Source organism: Acomys minous (genome assembly GCF_964271855.1).
Source record: "Acomys minous genome assembly, chromosome: 15".
Classification (NCBI taxonomy): Eukaryota; Metazoa; Chordata; class Mammalia; order Rodentia; family Muridae; genus Acomys; species Acomys minous.
In genome coordinates, this window is record NC_140497.1 from 73,923,399 (window position 1) to 73,943,032 (window position 19,634).

Sequence of the window (19,634 nt, forward strand, 5' to 3'; positions counted from 1 at the left end):
ATTCCCAGCACTCATATGGTAGCTCTCAACCATCTGTAACTCTAGACCCAGGGACCTGATGCCCTCTTCTGACCATGGGCACCAGGCATGCCCATGGTGCACAGACACGCATGCAGGCAAAACACCCATATTTATAAATACAATAATTTTAAAAAGACAGAATAATTCTATATAGCAAAACATATGCATGTATATATTTGTGTGTGTGCATGTATATTTATTAAAACATATTTATAAAATAAACCAAACTTTAACACTAGCAAACAGAAGAGCCAGTTAATTTTATGTTCACCTACACTCATACATATGTGAAACAGCATTGTCTGTAGGTCGTCTACCTGCTATACGTCATCTCCTTATGTATACATATGTGAAACAGCATTGTCTGTAGGTCGTCGACCTGCTATACGTCATCTCCTTATGTATACATATGTGAAACAGCATTGTCTGTAGGTCGTCGACCTGCTATACGTCATCTCCTTATGTATACATATGTGAAACAGCATTGTCTGTAGGTCGTCGACCTGCTATACGTCATCTCCTTATATATACATATGTGAAACAGCATTGTCTCTAGGTCGTCTACCTGCTATACGTCATCTCCTTATGTATACATATGTGAAACAGCATTGTCTGTAGGTCGTCGACCTGCTATACGTGATCTCCTTATATATACATATGTGAAACAGCATTGTCTGTAGATCGTCTACCTGCTATACGTCATCTCCTTATATACATATGTGAAACAGCATTGTCTGTAGGTCGTCTACCTGCTATACGTGATCTCCTTATATACATATGTGAAACAGCACTCTCTGTAGGTCGTCTACCTGCTATACGTCATCTCCTTATATACATATGTGAAACAGCACTGTCTGTAGGTCATCTACCTGCTATACGTCATCTCCTTATGTATACATATGTGAAACAGCATTGTCTGTAGGTATCTACCTGCTATACGTCATCTCCTTATATACATATGTGAAACAGCATTGTCTGTAGGTCGTCTACCTGCTATACGTCATCTCCTTATGTATACATATGTGAAACAGCATTGTCTGTAGGTCGTCGACCTGCTATACGTCATCTCCTTATGTATACATATGTGAAACAGCACTGTCTGTAGGTCGTCGACCTGCTATACGTCATCTCCTTATGTATACATATGTGAAACAGCATTGTCTGTAGGTCGTAGACCTGCTATACGTCATCTCCTTATGTATACATATGTGAAACAGCATTGTCTGTAGGTCGTCTACCTGCTATACGTCATCTCCTTATGTATACATATGTGAAACAGCATTGTCTGTAGGTCGTCGACCTGCTATACGTCATCTCCTTATATATACATATGTGAAACAGCATTGTCTCTAGGTTGTCTACCTGCTATACGTCATCTCCTTATGTATACATATGTGAAACAGCATTGTCTGTAGGTCGTCTACCTGCTATATGTCATCTCCTTATATATACATATGTGAAACAGCATTGTCTGTAGGTCGTCTACCTGCTATACGTCATCTCCTTATATACATATGTGAAACAGCACTGTCTGTAGGTCGTCTACCTGCTATACGTCATCTCCTTATATACATATGTGAAACAGCATTGTCTGTAGGTCGTCGACCTGCTATACGTCATCTCCTTATATATACATATGTGAAACAGCATTGTCTGTAGGTCGTCTACCTGCTATACGTGATCTCCTTATATATACATATGTGAAACAGCATTGTCTGTAGGTCGTCTACCTGCTATATGTGATCTCCTTATATATACATATGTGAAACAGCATTGTCTGTAGGTCGTCTACCTGCTATACGTCATCTCCTTATGTATACATATGTGAAACAGCATTGTCTGTAGGTCGTCTACCTGCTATACGTCATCTTCTCAAGAAATTCTTCTGGTAATATGTACAATTTATAAAGTCAAGAAACTTAAAAGAGTTTGTTCTTGCCGACAGATTTCACAGTCTGTCAGATTCTCTCTTAGAGGATGACAGCAGCATCCAGAGAAACAAGAACATCACAATGGTCCCAGCGTCAGCATACATGGAAACAAAGGTGACAGCCAGAAGGGCTATCCGAGACCATCTCTGAACAATCACGACACCCCCAAGAAGCTCACAGGTCAGTGGTAGGACATCTGGGTGGCCGGTGTAAGGCCCTGCACTCAGTGCCCAGGGTTCCACCCAACACAGAGCTCCTGTAACTACAAACACTGGGGAAGCGGGGAGCCTTTCCCTCTCAGGGAACAAACACAACAGCAGTGCCCCCTTCATCCAACACTGAAACAGAAATTACAAAATACACAAGAACACTGGTGCTGAGGAGATGGCTCAGGGGTAGGAGCACTTCCTATGTGAGCGAGAGGACTTGAGTTTGAATCTCCAGCACCCACCTAAAACAACTGCATGGAATCACTTCACTGACTCCACACAGAGGGGTCAAGAACACCATGAGATCACAAGCCACGGGATCAACTAAGCAGGGCTCACAGGGGCTCAGAGACTGAAGCCAACAACATGGACCCTGTATGGGTCTGAGGTAGGCCCTCTGTATATACTTTAAAGGGGTATGGCCTGGTGTTCTTGTGGGACTCCTAACAGTGGGAGTGCGGGGATCTCTGACTCTTTTACCTGTGCTTGGGACCCTTTTCCTCCTACTGAGTTGCCACATTCAGCCTTGATATGAGAATTTGTGCCTAGTCTTATTGCATCTTGTTAGGCCACATTGATATTCCTGGGAGGCAGTAGTGTATCTTAGACTATCAAGAAACTACCAGAGCTGGTAAGAAACTTGAGCAGTCACAGAATATAAATTTTGTTGATTAGGAAAATTTTAAAAATACAAATTCTGTGATTAGGAAAAAAGACAATTTCATTTAAATAATTCAAATGATAAGAATAAATAAAATACATTGAACAGAACTTCCTAAAAAGGCCTAAGATTTGTACTTGAAAAATACCAAATGGCCAGGTGGTGGTAGTGCACTCACACAGGAGGCAGAGGAGGCAGATCTCTGAGCTTGAGGTCAGCCTGGTCTACAGAGTGAAATTTTAGGATAGCCATGGCTAGACCAAGAAACCCTTTCTCAGGAAAAAAGAAAGACCAACTAAAACTTTGGCAGTTGATAATATATTTTATGACCTTAAGAAATTATTATGTGCCGGGGCCTGGAGAGGTGGCTCGGTGGTTAAGAGCACTGTCTGCTCTTCCAGAGGTCCTGAGTTCAATTCCCAGCAACCACACGGTGGCTCATAACCATCTAAAATGAGATCTGGTGCCCTTTTCTGATGTCCAGGTGTATATGGAGGCAGACCACTGTGTATGTAATAAATAATAAATCTTTTTAAAAATTATTATGTGCCAATTAAAATTAATTTAGATAACAAAATAACAGTCTAAGTGTGGTGGTGCAGTCTTGTAATCTCAGTCCTCAGGAACTAGAGGTAGAAGCAGTGATGCAAATTGGAGCCTGGGCAACATAGTGTGATCCTCTCTTAACAGCAACGAAAGGACACACATGCAACTTCTATGAATTCTGTTAAAAAACATAAGGCTGTTGCAGAAGGGAGGGGGGAGCTCTCCGTGTGGTTACCACTGTGCCAAGTGCGTCACACCAATGGCTTCATTACACAAGGCTTTGCTCTGATCCTTGAAATCCCTCATCAAGGCAATAAAAACAGGAAGAACTCTAAATACCTTTAAGTGAGCAAGGTAAGTTCTGTGGTTGGTTCTGAACTTTTATTACAGAAATATAAAAATGTAGTGTCTAGGATTTGCTTCAAGATACTGCAAGAAAAAGTTGAAGGTAGTAAAAAAAAAAGGTGGATAAATAAAAAGCAATCTAAGGGAAAGGGGCTTCTTTCAGCTCATAATTCCAGGCACAGTCCATTATGGTTGGAAGTTAGGACCGCAGGAGCTTAAGCAGGTCGTGGTCACAGCAGGAAGACAGGCTATGAACACAGGCATGCTAGCTTACATGGCAAACACTTGGCTGACAGCCATCTTTCTAGCCCCTACCTAAACTTTTTTAATGAATTAAAGAAAGCAAACCCATCAAGTAGGTGCTTACATGCCCGGGCGTTTTAGGGATGAACAATTAGTAACAATAATTTCCTAAACTAATGACATGAAAGGGCCAACAATCAGAGAACAAAATGCAATGGAAGTCCTTAATAGCTCCTCAATTAAATATGAACAAAAGCAACAGTCTCGGGTAAATTAGCTTCAACAAATCTGATGTCTAAGACAAAATGTCTTGGTAATAACCTTGACTATGAGCCTATGAATATATGCTCTACTCTTTAATATTTTCCTAATTCTTTACATTTATTTCTGTTACTTTATTTATGCTTAAAACAGTTTTTATGTTTTTAAACAAGAATGTTTTCAAACATAAAACATGATAGAAATGTTCTCTTAAATTTTAAGGCAGACAAAAATTTCATGCTCTGGGAGGCCTTGACCCTCTCAAAGAACTGTTAGCAGCTAAGGATGCTGGGAGGCAGAGAACAGTCTTCCCAAGGAAAAGCACACCAACTGCTAATCAATACCTAATGATCAGCCCTGAAAACACATAAGTAATATTATACAGACTAAGCAGGTTATATTTAGAAATAGATATGTATATACATATATGGATATAATAGCAGTTAATGAAAAAAGATGCTCTTTCAAAAACATCACAAAAATAAAAGAAAAAGAATTCAGGACTTTATTTCTGAAGTACCTCCAGCAACATAGGGAGAAAGAGACAAAGAGTGACCGCGTGAGACAGAAGGAGAGACATTCATGAACCAAGCCTCCATACTGTATAAATTCTTATCACAAGGAGGGAAAAGTACAGCTACCTTTGCTAGATTTATCACAGCTTCAGGGAGCGTAGGGTAGCGGCTCTCAAGGGGTTCTGTTTCTGTATCTTTGATCTCAGGCAGTCTTACTCCAGCAAACACAGGATTTTTATAAAATAGCTCCTGGTGTCTTGGAATTAAATTACCTAGTGGGGGGGAGAAAGCAGCATACATCTTTGTCAGTACAGTTGACAGAAACGGTGACGAGATGAGTGATATAGAGGAAATAGTGAAAACAGCTAAGCAGAGTGGGGCTCTCTTAGCATGCAAGATCAACCTGAGACAGACCTGTTAATATAATGGCACTTGAAGTCTTTTTTTTTTTTTTTTTTTTTTTTTGATACAGGGTTTCTCTGTCCTGGACCAGGCTGTCCTCGAACTCATAGTGATCCACCTGCCTCTGCCTCTCGAGTGCTGGGATTAAAGGCGTGCATCACCATGCCTGGCCACTTGAAGTCTTTATAGTGGTCTTGACCCAAGACGGCTCAAGAAAATGAACACTGGGCTGGAGAGATGGCTCAGAGCACTGTCTGTTCTTCCAGAGGTCCTGAGTTCAATTCCCAGCAACCACATGGTGGCTCACAACCATCTATAATGTAATCTGATGCCCTCTTCTGGCATGCAGATAGAGCATTCGTATACATGAAATAAATGAACTTTAAAAAAAAAAAAAAAGAAAAGAAACTGAACACTGTTTTAGTAAACTATTCATCTAAAAAACTAAATACAACTATAAGCTGAATTAACTATGGAGACACAACAGGTAAGGACACCTCGTGTCAGTCCAGATGAAGTACCACCACTTCATCTACAAAACCATGATGAGATAGTCACACCAACAGAATCTAATTCAGGTAAATCCGTTTCTCTCTCTAAGAATTTAACTTTGATTCAACAGCTTGTGTCCCTATAACTAAGTTCAGATTTGAACATTTTAACCTTTCAACTTTAATACCTATTATATCATAAACTGTATAAATAAAAATTTAAATCTTATAATCATTTTATTATAGTAATAAACTATAAATTTTATTATAGTAATAAACTATAAATATGATGTAAGTATAATACTGAGGAAATAGGTGAAAGAATAATGTATACATTCAGTACAGATGCACTTCCTCTGTTCTTTCTCCTCCCTGTGATACAATCATATAAATTTTCTACTGTAAAAAAATCTTATAATAATTAGTAAGTTCTTAATCTCAGATTTTAAAATAAAATAATTAAATCACCCCAAATGTCTTTCTATTATTTTGATTCTAATCTATCTTAGAATATGAATTTTATATTCCAACAAATATAAGGCTCAGAGTCTAGCTTTGGAATTTCATCCAAAGTACTAAGAACAAAAGACAAAATCTCAGGAAACTAAGTATGGTTGTGGACATCTGTAGTCACAGGCACGGTGTGCACATCTGTAGTCACTGACATGGAGTGCACATCTGTAGTCACAGGCATGGTGTGCACATCTGTAGTCACAGGCATGGCGGTGCACATCTGTAGTCACAGGCATGGCGGTGCACATCTGTAGTCACTGACATGGTGTGCACATCTGTAGTCACTGACATGGTGTGCACATCTGTAGTCACAGGCATGGCGGTGCACATCTGTAGTCGCTGACATGGTGTGCACATCTGTAGTCACTGACATGGTGTGCACATCTGTAGTCACAGGCATGGCGGTGCACATCTGTAGTCACTGACATGGTGTGCACATCTGTAGTCACTGACATGGCGGTGCACATCTGTAGTCACTGACATAGTGTGCACATCTGTAGTCACAGGCATGGCGGTGCACATCTGTAGTCACTGACATGGTGTGCACATCTGTAGTCACTGACATGGTGTGCACATCTGTAGTCACTGACATGGTGTGCACATCTGTAGTCACAGGCATGGCGGTGCACATCTGTAGTCACTGACATGGTGTACACATCTGTAGTCACAGGCACGGTGTGCATATCTGTAGTCACTGACATAGTGTGCACATCTGTAGTCACTGACATGGTGTGCACATCTGTAGTCACTGACATAGTGTGCACATCTGTAGTCACTGACATGGTGTGCACATCTGTAGTCACAGGCACGGTGTGCATATCTGTAGTCACTGACATGGTGTGCACATCTGTAGTCACTGACATGGTGTGCACATCTGTAGTCACTGACATGGTGTGCACATCTGTAGTCACTGACATGGTGTGCACATCTGTAGTCATATGTGTGTAGCCTCCTTTGGGAGGCTTAGGCAGTAAAAACTTAAGAGGCTTAGGCGGAAGGATGGGGAGTTTGAGGCCACTCTGGGCTACACAGTGAGACCCTCATCTCAGAAAACAGAAGAGAAAGCTAAAATGCACATGTAGGACAACACTAAGCTATCTCTAAGTCTTTGTGTCTCTTATCCTGGAGATGAAGATGAGGATGAAGAGGACAGCTAGATCTCACCAAATGCTCACTGACTCAAGGGTAAGTGATGATGACATCTTCTCTGTTGAGGGTACCTGGAAGTGAGCATGATTCAGAACCAGGCTTGGGATATTAGTATTTTCTGAGTTACTCTGAGTTCTCACCATACTGCTCTGTTATACTTTTGCAGCATTTTAAAATCAGCAAGGACTCTGAGCAACTTCAAGGTAGTTGACAGTATACTAAAATGGTCTTTTAAAAAAGATTTATTTGCTTATTTGTTTACTTATTTATTTTATTTGCTTGTTTAATTTATTTGTTTGTTTTGCCTGTATGTGAGCCTTTATTTTTGCCTGTATGTGAGCCTTTATTTTTGCCTGTATGTGAGCCTTTATTTTTGCCTGTATGTGAGCCTTTATTTATTTATTTTGCTTATTTATTTGTTTTGCCTGTATGTGAGCCTGCATGCCAGAAGGCACCAGATCTCATTATAGATGGTTGTAAGACACCATGTGGTAGCTGGGAATTGAACTCAAGATCTTTGGAAGAGTAAACAGTGCTCTTAATGCCTAAGCCATCTCTCCAGTCCCCTAAGATAATCTTTGTTAATACAGCTTTTAATTTTTCCTGCCTACTAGATTTATGGTTCTACTTATCTTCCACAACCACCTCCTTTTCTCTTATACTGATCAGCTTTGCTAGAGGCTCAGAATGTGTATGTGTGTATTGTGTGTGTGTGTGTGTGTAAGTGTATATACACATGTGTTTGTGTGCAATGCATGTGTGTAGTGTGTGTGTGCATATGTGGGTACATGTGTATATGTGTAGTATGTGTTTGTGTGTGCATATGTGTGTGCATGTGTGTGTGTGTGTGTTTCCTAATTGCTCCCTCCCTTCACCTAAAACAAGTATCATCTTCAATATATGGACAACTTTAAAAAACAAATGAAGACATATACAGAAAAAAACTATAAAATTTAAAACAGATATACAACCTTACCTAAACATGTCATAATATGATGCAGCTGGTCAATATCAGATTCTCCCGGAAACAGGGGCTGCCCCATGAGCATTTCAATGACCAGACAGCCAATGGCCCAGACATCAACAGCCCTGGGGGAAAAGAACATGATGTAAGCCAAGGCACCTGGACACCTTCCCTGGGTCTGCTTCTTCCTGGAACTTCACGAGGCTGCCATTCTTGGTTTTAAGAGGCACAGTGGTAAGTCGTGTCACTTAAAGTTATTTCTCTGTAAGAATTCTAACCTTCTATTTTAATAAGTGAAATTCCCAGACTTTCAGACTGTGAAAAGCCTCACTGATTGTGGGTGCTATTCTGGAAATGAGACTCTCTGGCCACCACTGAGGTTGCACCTCCTCACCCTCCATTTCCTCCATTTCACTCTAACAAGGTTGCAGTGCAGTCACTGGTATACTTTATTTTATTTGTTTGGTTGGTTTTTGGCTTTTTGGTTTTTGGTTTCTGTTTTTTATTTTGGTTTTCCGACACAAAGTTTCTCTGTGTCTGTATACTTTATTTTTAAAAAGTGCACTAGAAAAAGAGAAATGGTCACTGACAGATTAACAACAAGGACTGAAAGCTAATAAAGAAAACACAGTTAACAATCAGTCATAATTAACACAAAGTATGTTAGGATATAGCCAGCTATCCTGAAGTTGCCCAGAGTCATGGCTGAATTATAAAATACTACAAAAACTATAGCAATGAACTAAAATGAGATTTCAGAATAATTAAAAAAAAGAGTACTGGATGTTTAATTACTCAAAAATTGTAGAAAATATTTTAAGAAAATGTATGTCAAAAGTAAAATTTTACAGTTTTCCCTCTTTGAAGAATTCACTTGTAAAGGCAACTTACATTTTACAAGTCTTTAAATAATATCTTATCCTCATTGCTGCTTATTCTACTTCATCTCATGACAGTAAGACTTCTCTAATCAATATTAACTTCTCTTAATGATAAATATTTGAACTTTTAATTAAGTTATGTGTATGTGCATGTGTGTATGTGTACATAAGTGTAGGTGCCCAAGGAGGCTAGAGGCATCAGACCCCGTGGAGTTGGAGTTACAGACAGTTGTTAGCTGCCCAAAGTGGGTGCTGAGACCCAAACTCAGGCCCTCTGCAAGTGTTCTCTCTTAAGCTCTGGGCCATCTCTCTAGACACTGGCAAATACATTTTTTTCTGACCACTGAAAATACTTAGCTTTCCCTTTAAAATAAGTATGTCTGCCTCAAGCTGTAGCACAAATGTTGTTGTTATTGTTGTTGTTGTTGTTGTTGTTGTTGTTCTGACACCCTGAGGGAACCCAGGATCTCTCTGCAGCAGGCAAGGACGCTGACCTGAGCCCGCCACCCCCATCACCACCACCCACAGGAACTTCCTAAGGGGCTGCCAACAAGAACTCACTAGGGACTGCCATAAGCCACTCAGCAAGCATTGGAGCCAGGCTTCCTTTCAGCCTTAAGTGGGTTATTTATTATAAACCCATCCCACTGTCCAAGAGTCGATATCCACCCCCGTCACTCCCAACTCTTACTTGCCATACTTGACATCCCCGACCAGCAGTTCTGGAGCTCGGTACCATCGGGTGGCCACATAGTCAGTGTAAACCTCTCCAGGAGCTGCCAGTGTCCGTGCAAACCCAAAGTCACATAATTTTACAACGCCAGACTGAGAGACTAAGATATTCTCGGGCTTTATATCTCTGTGTATGATCTAAGACAAAAACAAAACAAAAACCCACAGAGCATAACATGTTAGACAAAAAGCCATGAGTGGTACCAGAATACAAGACAGAGAAAGTTATTCCAGGGCTTAAAGCCCTGGGACATAGTGGGACAAAAGAGAACATTTGCGTTTCAAGTGTTGGTTAAACTAACAAAGATACACAGTAAAGCATAAGTCATTAACCAACAGATCAACTTTCAGTCAGTTACTATTGTCAAGACCAAGAAATAAACCTGTCATTGAAGACTAGGGAAAGTCAAGGAAAATCTAGGAAAGAGATGAGTTTTGTGATAGGTTTTTTGCTTGTTTTTTGTTTGTTTGTTTGTTTTTTGTTTTTTGTTTGTTTGTTTGTTTTGTTTCTTTTTGAGATTCAGTTTCTCTGTCACCTTGACTGTCCTGGACTTGCTTTGTAGACCAACCTGGCCTCGAACTCGTAGCAACCCGTCTGCCTCTGGCTCCCAGAGTGCTGGCATTACAGGCATGCACCATGGCTCTCAGCTGTGATAGATTTTTTTTGTTGTTTTTGTTTTGGTTTGGTTTTGGTTTTTCAAGACAGGATTTCTCTGTGTAGCCTTGGCTGTCCTGGACTCGATTTGTAGACCAGGCTGGCCTCGAACTCACAACGATCCACCTGCCTCTGCCTCTCATGTGCTGGGATTAAAGGCGTGCACCACCACCGCCCAGCGATAGGTTTTTTAAAATACAGTACCACATTAGCAAACACTTGACCATGTATGTGTCAGGCACTATGTGAAGTATTTTACATACTTTACCTTATTTTGTGCACAAACAATCCTGAAACAGGTGCTAATATAGTTTCCACTTACAGGGGGCTGGGAATGCACAGCTGAGGCATAGAAGTTTTAGGAGAAAGTGGGGTGGGGTGAGGCTTAGGCGAGGGTCCAGAACTATAACCTAGGAGGATTTGAAAGTGGAACAGGAATAGGAAACAGTCGTGTGACTGCCATGAAATACTAATACTTTGAAGTAACTCATCAGAAGCTAGGGCAAGTTAGGACAAGGTTGGTTCTCTCACCAAAACAGATCTGCTGTCAGAGTACCACAAATTAAAAGCCGAATATGAAAGGAAAAGACTCAGCATGACATCATTGCCACTGGACATATAGAGACAGACAAGCCCACCAGGCCTGACCATCTCATCTCCAAATGTGGTGGAATCAACCACGGAGCCACTGAAAAGTCCAAGGAGGAGGCTGCTGAGCCGGGAAGGGTTCCTGCAAATACACTTGGGTCCTGGACAAACTGAAAGCTGTATGTAGGCTGAAACCACTACTGACATCCCCCCCATGGAAACATGAGACCAGCAAATACTGTGACTATCAGGGATGCCCAAGGGCACAGAGATGTCATCAAAACATGGTGACAGGACCATCTTAGGCCGTCTGGCGTCCTGATTCTGGCTGCTGGTGTTGCTGAAGTAAAGCTGGCATCTCCAAGGATGGGCAGACCAGGAGCGTGCCCTTCTGGCTTGCACACTGGGCATTCAACAGTTAACTGTTGGTATCAACAAAATGGACTCCACTGAGCCAGAAGAGATAGCAGGAAATTGTTAAAGAAGTCAGCACCAACCTTAAGAAAACTGGCTGCAACCCTGACACAGCATTTGTGCCAATTTCATTGGAATGGTGACCACATGCTGCAACCAAGTGGTAAAATGCCTTAGATAGAAAGTCACCCACAAAGATGGCAGTGCTGGGGGGAACCAAAGTGTTGGAAGCTTTGGTTGTATCCTGACACCAACTCATCCAATTGACCAGCCTCTGTGACTGCCGCACCAGGGTGTCTATTAAGTGGGTGGGGCTGGCACTGTCCCTGTGGGCTAAGTGGAGGCGGGCATTCTCAAACTGGCATTGTGGTGACCTTGCTCCAGTGAGTGTCACAGCAGAAGCAAAGCTATCGAAATGCACCGTGAAGTGCTGTGTGAAGTTCTTCCTGGGGTCAATGTAAAGACCGTGTCCATCAAAGACCTTAGACGTGGCAATATTCCTGGTGACAGTAAAATACGGCTCACCAATGGGAGCAGCTGGCTTCACTGCTCAGGGGTTGGTTATCCTGGACCATCCAGGCCAAATCAGTGCTCGCTATGGCGCTATACTGCATTGACACAGCTCACACAGCTTGTCAGCTTGCAGAGCTTAAAGAATAGAGTGATCTCTGCTCAGGTAGGGCACTGTAAGATGACCCTAAATCCTTGAAATGCCTACGGAAAGAAGAATGTTCTATTATAGGCCATCACGTGTGCACATGCATGCATTTGTATTGCACACAAAAGGCAATCTTAGCCGGGCGTGGTGGCACAGGGTTTAATTCCAACACTTTGGAGGCAGAGGCAGGCAGATCTCTGTTGTCAGTCTGGTCTACAAAGTGCATCTAGGACAGCCAAGGCTACACAGAGAAACCCTGTCTGGAAACAAACAAACAAACAAACAAACAAAAAACAAAAACCAGTTTAATGAGGAAAAACAAAAACCAAACATTTTGCATAGATGGAGAAATACCCTGAGCATGAAGCAGTCAGTATTAAACCCTTACACCTTGAAGACATACTATACAGTTAAATATGGGATGATGACTCAGAAAGGCATAAACAATAAAGAGACATAGAAACGTATGTAAGCAGAATATACATTGAAATAGTCTTCCATAGAAAGTAAGCCAACGACAGGCAGGTGGTGGTGGTGGTGCATGCCTTTAATCCAGCACTCAGGAGGCAGAGGCAGGCTGATCTCTGAGTTGGAAGCTAGCTTGGTCTGGAAAAGCAAAAAACAAGAGAAAGAAAGAAAGAAAGAAAGAAAGAAAGAAAGAAAGAAAGAAAGAAAGAAAGAAAGAAAGAAAGACAGACAGGCCAATGATACTATTGTATACTGGTTTTATTGGTAATTCTGCCCTTAGCACAGAGATGAATAGACTAGCCACTCATAATTAAGCATTTCAGATTCACTAGGAGAAACTGTCTTTTAAAAATTATTATTTTTTAATCTATAAGTAATTTCTCCCTTTCCTCTCTCCAACCTCTCCCTTATACTCCTCCTTGCTTTCTTTCAAATTCGGGGCCCTCTTTTCATTAATTGTTGCTATATACATATACATTTCTAAATACAACCCGCTTATATCTGTATAATGTTACTTGCATGTGTTCTTTTAGGGCTGACCGCTTGGTATTGGAGAAACTATCCTTTCATTAGAAGGATTCACCGACGTCTGTGAAATAAGTGTGGCAGTTAGTCCTGACTGTCAACTTAAAAGGATTTAGAAGCAGCGAGGAAACACACTCTTGCTGTTTCTGTAAGGTCAGTTTCAGAGACATTTAACTGAAGTGAGCCCCAGCCTGCATGTGGGTGGCCCCATTCCACAGGCTGCAGTCTGGAATAATAGGGAGAGAGAGCCGAGCACCCGCTTCAGTTTTATCAGCTGACTGCAGTGCGCCATGACAGCTGCCTCACGTCCTGCTGCCGGGACTTCCCTGCCATGATGACCACACACTGGAAACAAAATCCCCCCTTCCTTCCTTAGGTTGTGTTGGTAGGATACTCCGTCACAGCAATGGGAAAGATTACGAAGATGCTAGCACATCCTACTGACCCAGTTTTCTGCATACCCATTATGATGATGATGATGATGATTTTATTATTATTATTATTATTATTATTATTATTATTATTATTATTATTATTATTATTATTATTATAGAACTCGTAGTCTGCTTCTACGACAGCCATTTCTCTGATTTATTAAGCTGGAGTTCACTTTCCTAAGCTTGATTAACGCAAATCTTTATGATTAAAAACAACGTCGAATTGAACTTCCCAAAGACCAATGTTCTGGGCGTAGATCATTGCTTCAGCAGACTCAAGGAAAGCCAATGTTTCCCTCGGTTGGAGCTAAAGTAGGTATCTCCACTGAGTAATCTACATACACAGAGACAGTCACCTGCAGAGACACGGCAATGCAGACGATGCAGGAAGCATCAGATGGCCTCAAGCTGGAATTACAGGTAATTTTGAGCCACCTGCTGTGAGTGGGAACCCACGTCAGGTCCTGGAAAAGGCATGGACAGTCTTAACTGTGAAGCCGCCTCTCCGGCTCCTACTTACGTATTTGTTGAGAGAAAGACTCATGTAGCCTAGGCTGGCCTGAAACTTGCTACTTAGCCAAGGATGGCTTCTATTGTTCCTGCCTCTACCTCTCAAGTGCCGGATTACTACCACACCTAGTTTATGGTGCTGGAGAGCAAATTCAGGGCTTTGTGAACACCAGGCAAGCCCTCTGCCAACACATTATCTTCAGTTTTCAAACTATATACCACGGTCATGACTGTAACACAAAAGGGTGTTAAGTAAAATATTTTGTAAAATTGACAAAGCATATGCTGAGTTGTTCATTTTGTGCCCTGCAGGTATTACTTGTTTTGGAGACGCTTTTCTTTCTATTCTTTTTCATGTGAGTGCTCTATCTGCATGTATACCTGCATGCCAGAAGAGGGCGTCAGATCCCCCTGCACAGAGACAGTTTAACAAACCAGCTCAGGTAGTTCCTCAGATTGGCAGACTGGAAACCTTGATGCTGATATGGGCTGTTGCTGAAGGACAGATGATCAGGACTGCAACCATGGAAGATCATCGCATCAGTGGCTGAGTGGATCTTCATAAGGACATTCCGATTGTTAAGATTGTGAGATTGAGCTGGGCGTGGTGGTGCACGCCTTTAATCCCAGCACTCGGTATGCAGAGGCAGGTGGATCGCTGTGGGTTCAAAGCCAGCCTGGTCTACAAAGTGAGTCCAGGACAACCAAGGCTACACAGAGAAACTCTGTCTCAAAAAAAAAAAAAAAAAAGATTGTGAGATTGGAGCTGGAGAGATGGCTCAGAGGTTAAGAGCACTGACTGCTCTTCCAGAGGTCCTGAGTTCAATTCCCAGCAACCACACGGTGGCTCACCACCATCTATAATGAGATCTGATGCCCTCTTCTGTCCGGCAGGCACACATACAACAAACAAAAAACAAGACAAAAATGAGCCAGATAGTGCAGGCCTTTAATCCCAGTAGGAGGCAGAGGCAAGTTTTAAAAAACCAAAAAACAAACAGACAAAAACCCCAAAATGATCAATGAACAAATATTTAAGTATAGTTCATAAGTAAAGTATTTTAGCATTTGGGGTTGCAGGGCCTGCAGAAATGGCTCAGTGGGTGGCACTTGCCACCGAGCACGCCAACCTGAGTCCAGTGCCCAGGACTTACATGGCAGAAGAGAACTGACTCCTGCAAGTTACACTCTGACATGTGCATACACACAATCAATCAACTGCTGCACAAAAAGTATACTGATGTCTGCAAGTTACATTAAAATATGTAAGTATTAGGCAGGTGCAGAGGTGCACACCTGTAATCCCAGCACTCTGTGAGGCGGAGGCAGGCGGAGCTCTGTGATTTCGAGGTCAGCCTGGTCTACAAAGCAAGTCCAGGACAGGCAAGGCTACATAGAGAAACTCTGTCTCAAAACAAACAAACAAATAATATATATGCACATATGTGTGTATATATGTATATATAAGAGATTAATAAATTGACAGATATGAATAGGTTATAAAACTTAGTACACAGACTATAAAATTATTAAGCAACTACAGCAAACTCTTAAATGCATAATATAGCTAGAGGAATAGGGTGTCTATTGTGTACCCTTTCAACTTCTCAGTAGGGCCTAATTTTTTTAGAAATACATATATTATGACACGTGAAAATCAGCAATACCAAAGTAATACAGTGCACTTCCTATGTTACTGATTCAAACTTAAAACAAATATTAACTAAGTCAGCATCATCTATACAGTGAAGGACTGAAAGATAAGCATCCGACTTAATACTTACGTTGTGGCTGTGGCAAAATCCAATTCCATTAATAATCTGAAACAAATATTTTTTAACTACTTGATAGTCTAGTCCATTTGGAAATAGTTTCAAGTCATCAAGAATCGTGTGGTCAACAAATTCAAAAACGAGATACCAACGTTTTTTTTTCTTACAGACTTCCAAAAGATTCACCAAGTTTTCATGCCTCAGTTGCTGTTGTCAAAAATATATATAAAATAATTTTAGAAGAGCAAGTCATGAGCGATTGGCTGCATTTAGCAGATGCTAATACTAAAATAGAGAGAGAGAGAATGCATAAACAGTGCACACTGTAAATGTATGGTCAAAGTCTAAAACAACCATCAAAGGAGCATGTTGTTCCCTCTCCCCTCAGAGAACACAATAAAGCCTAGAAGAAAAGGAAATATTAAAGAGCATCCTGAGAACTGAATGGCTCCAAAAACTGGTAGCGAAGGCAGGCTGAAGAACAACCACACAGACACACTTGCTGCAAAGAATCTATCAGACAAAGTAAAAAAAAAAAAAAACTTCATTAGAAAAAATTCAGAAATTAAAAGTTCAGAGAAATTAAAGCTAAAAGAACTCAATCCTATACTCAGCCCTGTGATATAAAGAAATGATTATAAACTATGGTGGATTTCTGTTACTTCCCTGTCTCCTCTGCTGAGTGAACCTCTTATAAATAGATGCTCCAAAAGTACCACATTATCATAAAATTAAAAACATTCATGGGGCCAAGAGCAAGCCAAGCATGAGCGAGGCTCTTGGTTCATCTCTCTAGCATGAAAGAGGAAGGAAGGGAGGGAGGAGGGGACAGACAGAAGGTCAGGAATTATTCCAAGATCAGTTTAACAATGCTATTTGGAAAAGAGTGAGACAGGGCTGGAAAGACGGCTCAGAGGTGAAGAGCACTGGCTGCAGCTGGGCATGACAGCTGGCGCAAGCCTGCAATCCCAGCACTCGGGAGGCAGAGGTAGGCAGATCGCTGTGAGTTCAAGGTCAGCCTGGACTACAAAGTGAGTCTAGGACAGCCAAGGCTACACAGAGGAATCCTGTCTCGAACAACCAAAAACAGAAAAGAAAAGAAAAAAAGCGCACCTGCTGCTCTCCCAAAAGTCCTGAGTTCAATTCCCAGAAACCACATGGTGACTCACAACCATCTACAATGAGATCTGGTACCTTCTTCTGGCCTGCTGGCTCACATGCAGGCAGAACACTGTATACATAATAAGTAAATCTTTAAAAAAAAAAAAAAAAAAAAGAAGAGTAGGAAAAATGGCAGATTGACACTCAACAAATACAAACAAGAAAGTGTTGCAACCTTTAAAAGGAAGAAATCACTAGAATGTGTGATCCAGTAACTGTATTTAATCAAGTTGTATTTAAGTTGGAAAAAAGAAGGCAGTTTTGAACATGGGCAATGTGTCAATTTCATGTAGGAACAAACCTTATCTAAATATGGGCATCATGGCTATGAAACAGAAAGTGCTCACTTTATTTTATTTTTATTTTCTGAGACAGTCTCCTACAACATAAGTCTGGCTATCCTGGAACTCAATACATAGATCAGAATGGCCTCAAACTCAGAGAGATCCACCAGCCTCTGCCTCCAGGGTGCTGGAATTAAAGGTATGTGCCACCGCCCTGGGCTATAACTCTTTATTTTTAGAAACGCAATAAGACAGACAGCTGACTTTTCATGGGAACACTAAGAGACAGCAGAACAGAGGAATCAAATTTTGAACATAATGCAATTAACTCAAAGAATTCTGTTTTCTCTGGATATAGCCTTTTAAAAACAAAGTTGAGCAAAAATATTTTTTCAGCCTGATGAAAATAAACAGCATTCCTCACTAACATTTCTGCTTTAAAGAAAATAAACGGTCAGCAGCACATAGGCAACAGAACGTCATCAATAAGAGATTTCCAGCGCCCAGCGGAAATGACGGGGGAAGCACAGAAACATTCCAGCTAGAATCTCAAACTCCAAGTCCTAGGCAGAGAAGACTCTCTGTGGGTGAGCTTCTGACTTCTCCTTCCCACCACAGGGGACAGCACCCCGTATTGAAAGGTTATGTTATAGCTCTTCTCTGTGATGCAGTGTTTTTAATACACTTCCTGTGATAGAACCAAGAGGCCAAGTTGACCTAGAACAGAGAGTTCTAGATGACACTCAAAACCACCGTGCTTGAGTCTGGGGTGAGGGGAGGCCTTCCTCACTCTCAGACTCCACTCTCAACAAGTACAAACAACACATGGCATGCCAATATAATTTATAATGTAAAAATAGTAAACCCACAATGGACAGCTCAGAGCACCAACTCTGTTTGCAAGGTATACACTTACAGCCAAGACTGCACAGAGGTTAACAGAAAAAGAAGATTAGGGGCTGGAGAGATGGCTCAGAGGTTAAGAGCACTGGCTGTTGTTCCAAAGGTCCTGAGTTCAATTCCCAGCAACCACATGGTGGCTCACAACCATCTATAATGAGATCTGATGCCCTCTTCTGGCCTTCAGGTATAGGTGCAGGCAAAACACTGTATATGTAATATATAAATAAATCTTTATTTTTTTTTAAAAAGAGAAAACCAAAAGTAGGGCTGGATAATTATTTGTTTCTTCTTATTGTCAAAAGTACACTTATCCTTTGAATTTCTGGGGTTGTTGCCTGTTTTGAGAGAGGGTTTCTCTATATAGTCCTGGCTGGCCTAGAACTTGCTATGTACATCAGGCTGGCTTCCAGCTTGCAGAGACCTGCCTGCCTCTGTTTCCCTAATGCTGAGACTACAGGCATCCACACTAAGCCTGAATTTTATTATAAACAACACACATATAAAAACATAGGGCTCGGGAGACAGGTAGTTAGGAAAGCACAAAGCCTGAGTTCTACCCCCAGACCCTACATAAAAAGCCAGGGGAGGTGAAGACTGGGCTCACTGGCCAGCCAGTTTTCACTACTTGGCAAGTTTCCGGGTGGCCAGCACCTAAGTAGTAATATTCCAGATTGTCCTCTGGCCTCCAAATACGCACACACACGTGCACACCTATCCACCTCCACCTACACACATGTGTAGGCCCATCCACCCCCACCCCCACACACATGTGCACGCTGATCCACACACAAATACACACATATGCTCACATACCCTCACACACATGCACACACTCACATATATACAGGTACATCCTATCCATTGTCACACACACATATATGTGCATGGGCACACACAGACATACACACATGTGCACCCCCATCTGTACACACATAGGCACATGTGCACCTCATCTGCATGTACATACGTACACACACACACACTCTCTCTCTCTCTCTCTCTCACACACACACACACACACACACACACAATCACAGTGATATTTTCCTTCAAATGTAACAATCTTGAACAAGAAGCAAGATCTTTGAAGGCCAGTGCATGCACTTACCTTTAGTAACTTGATTTCTCGCATGGCAATTTTCTTAACCATTTTGTCATCATCACTTTCTAAGAACTTCTTAATGGCCACAATTCTTCCACTGTCTTTATTCCTACACTTCATCACCATTCCATAGCTCCCTTCTCCAACCAATCCCAGGTTCTCATATTTTTCCATTTTAACTTAAAACCAGTAGGATTTTCTTGCTGTGGAAACCAAAGCGTAGTGTTACAATGCTGAGTGCATCCATGTTCTCCAGTCTCCCAGGAAATTCCCTCTTGTGACTGTTTCCCTCG

General features: G+C 41.5%; 1 protein-coding gene and 1 long non-coding RNA gene across 3 annotated transcripts in view; one reads left to right on the plus strand and one right to left on the minus strand.

The window, feature by feature from the left end:
- Window positions 1–19,534, minus strand: part of CDKL2 (cyclin dependent kinase like 2) — a 33,002-nt gene extending 13,468 nt beyond the window's left edge. Inside the window, exons 1-5 of one of the 2 annotated variants that reach the window (XM_084760551.1) lie at window positions 19,348–19,534; window positions 15,904–16,098; window positions 9,824–10,002; window positions 8,264–8,376; window positions 4,859–5,004 (exon numbers count right to left, since the gene is read on the minus strand). In XM_084760551.1, coding sequence (XP_084616677.1) covers window positions 4,859–5,004; window positions 8,264–8,376; window positions 9,824–10,002; window positions 15,904–16,098; window positions 19,348–19,515 — 801 coding nt within the window. In that variant the 5' untranslated portion in view covers window positions 19,516–19,534. The remainder of the gene's footprint in view (window positions 1–4,858; window positions 5,005–8,263; window positions 8,377–9,823; window positions 10,003–15,903; window positions 16,099–19,347) is intronic. The other variant, XM_084760552.1, reaches the window with a different exon arrangement.
- LOC311585406 lies at window positions 2,335–5,323 on the plus strand. The gene is made up of 3 exons (XR_014775215.1): window positions 2,335–2,549; window positions 3,513–3,722; window positions 5,205–5,323. It is a non-coding gene; the product is annotated as an uncharacterized lncRNA (long non-coding RNA).
- Window positions 19,535–19,634: the final 100 nt, after the last annotated feature.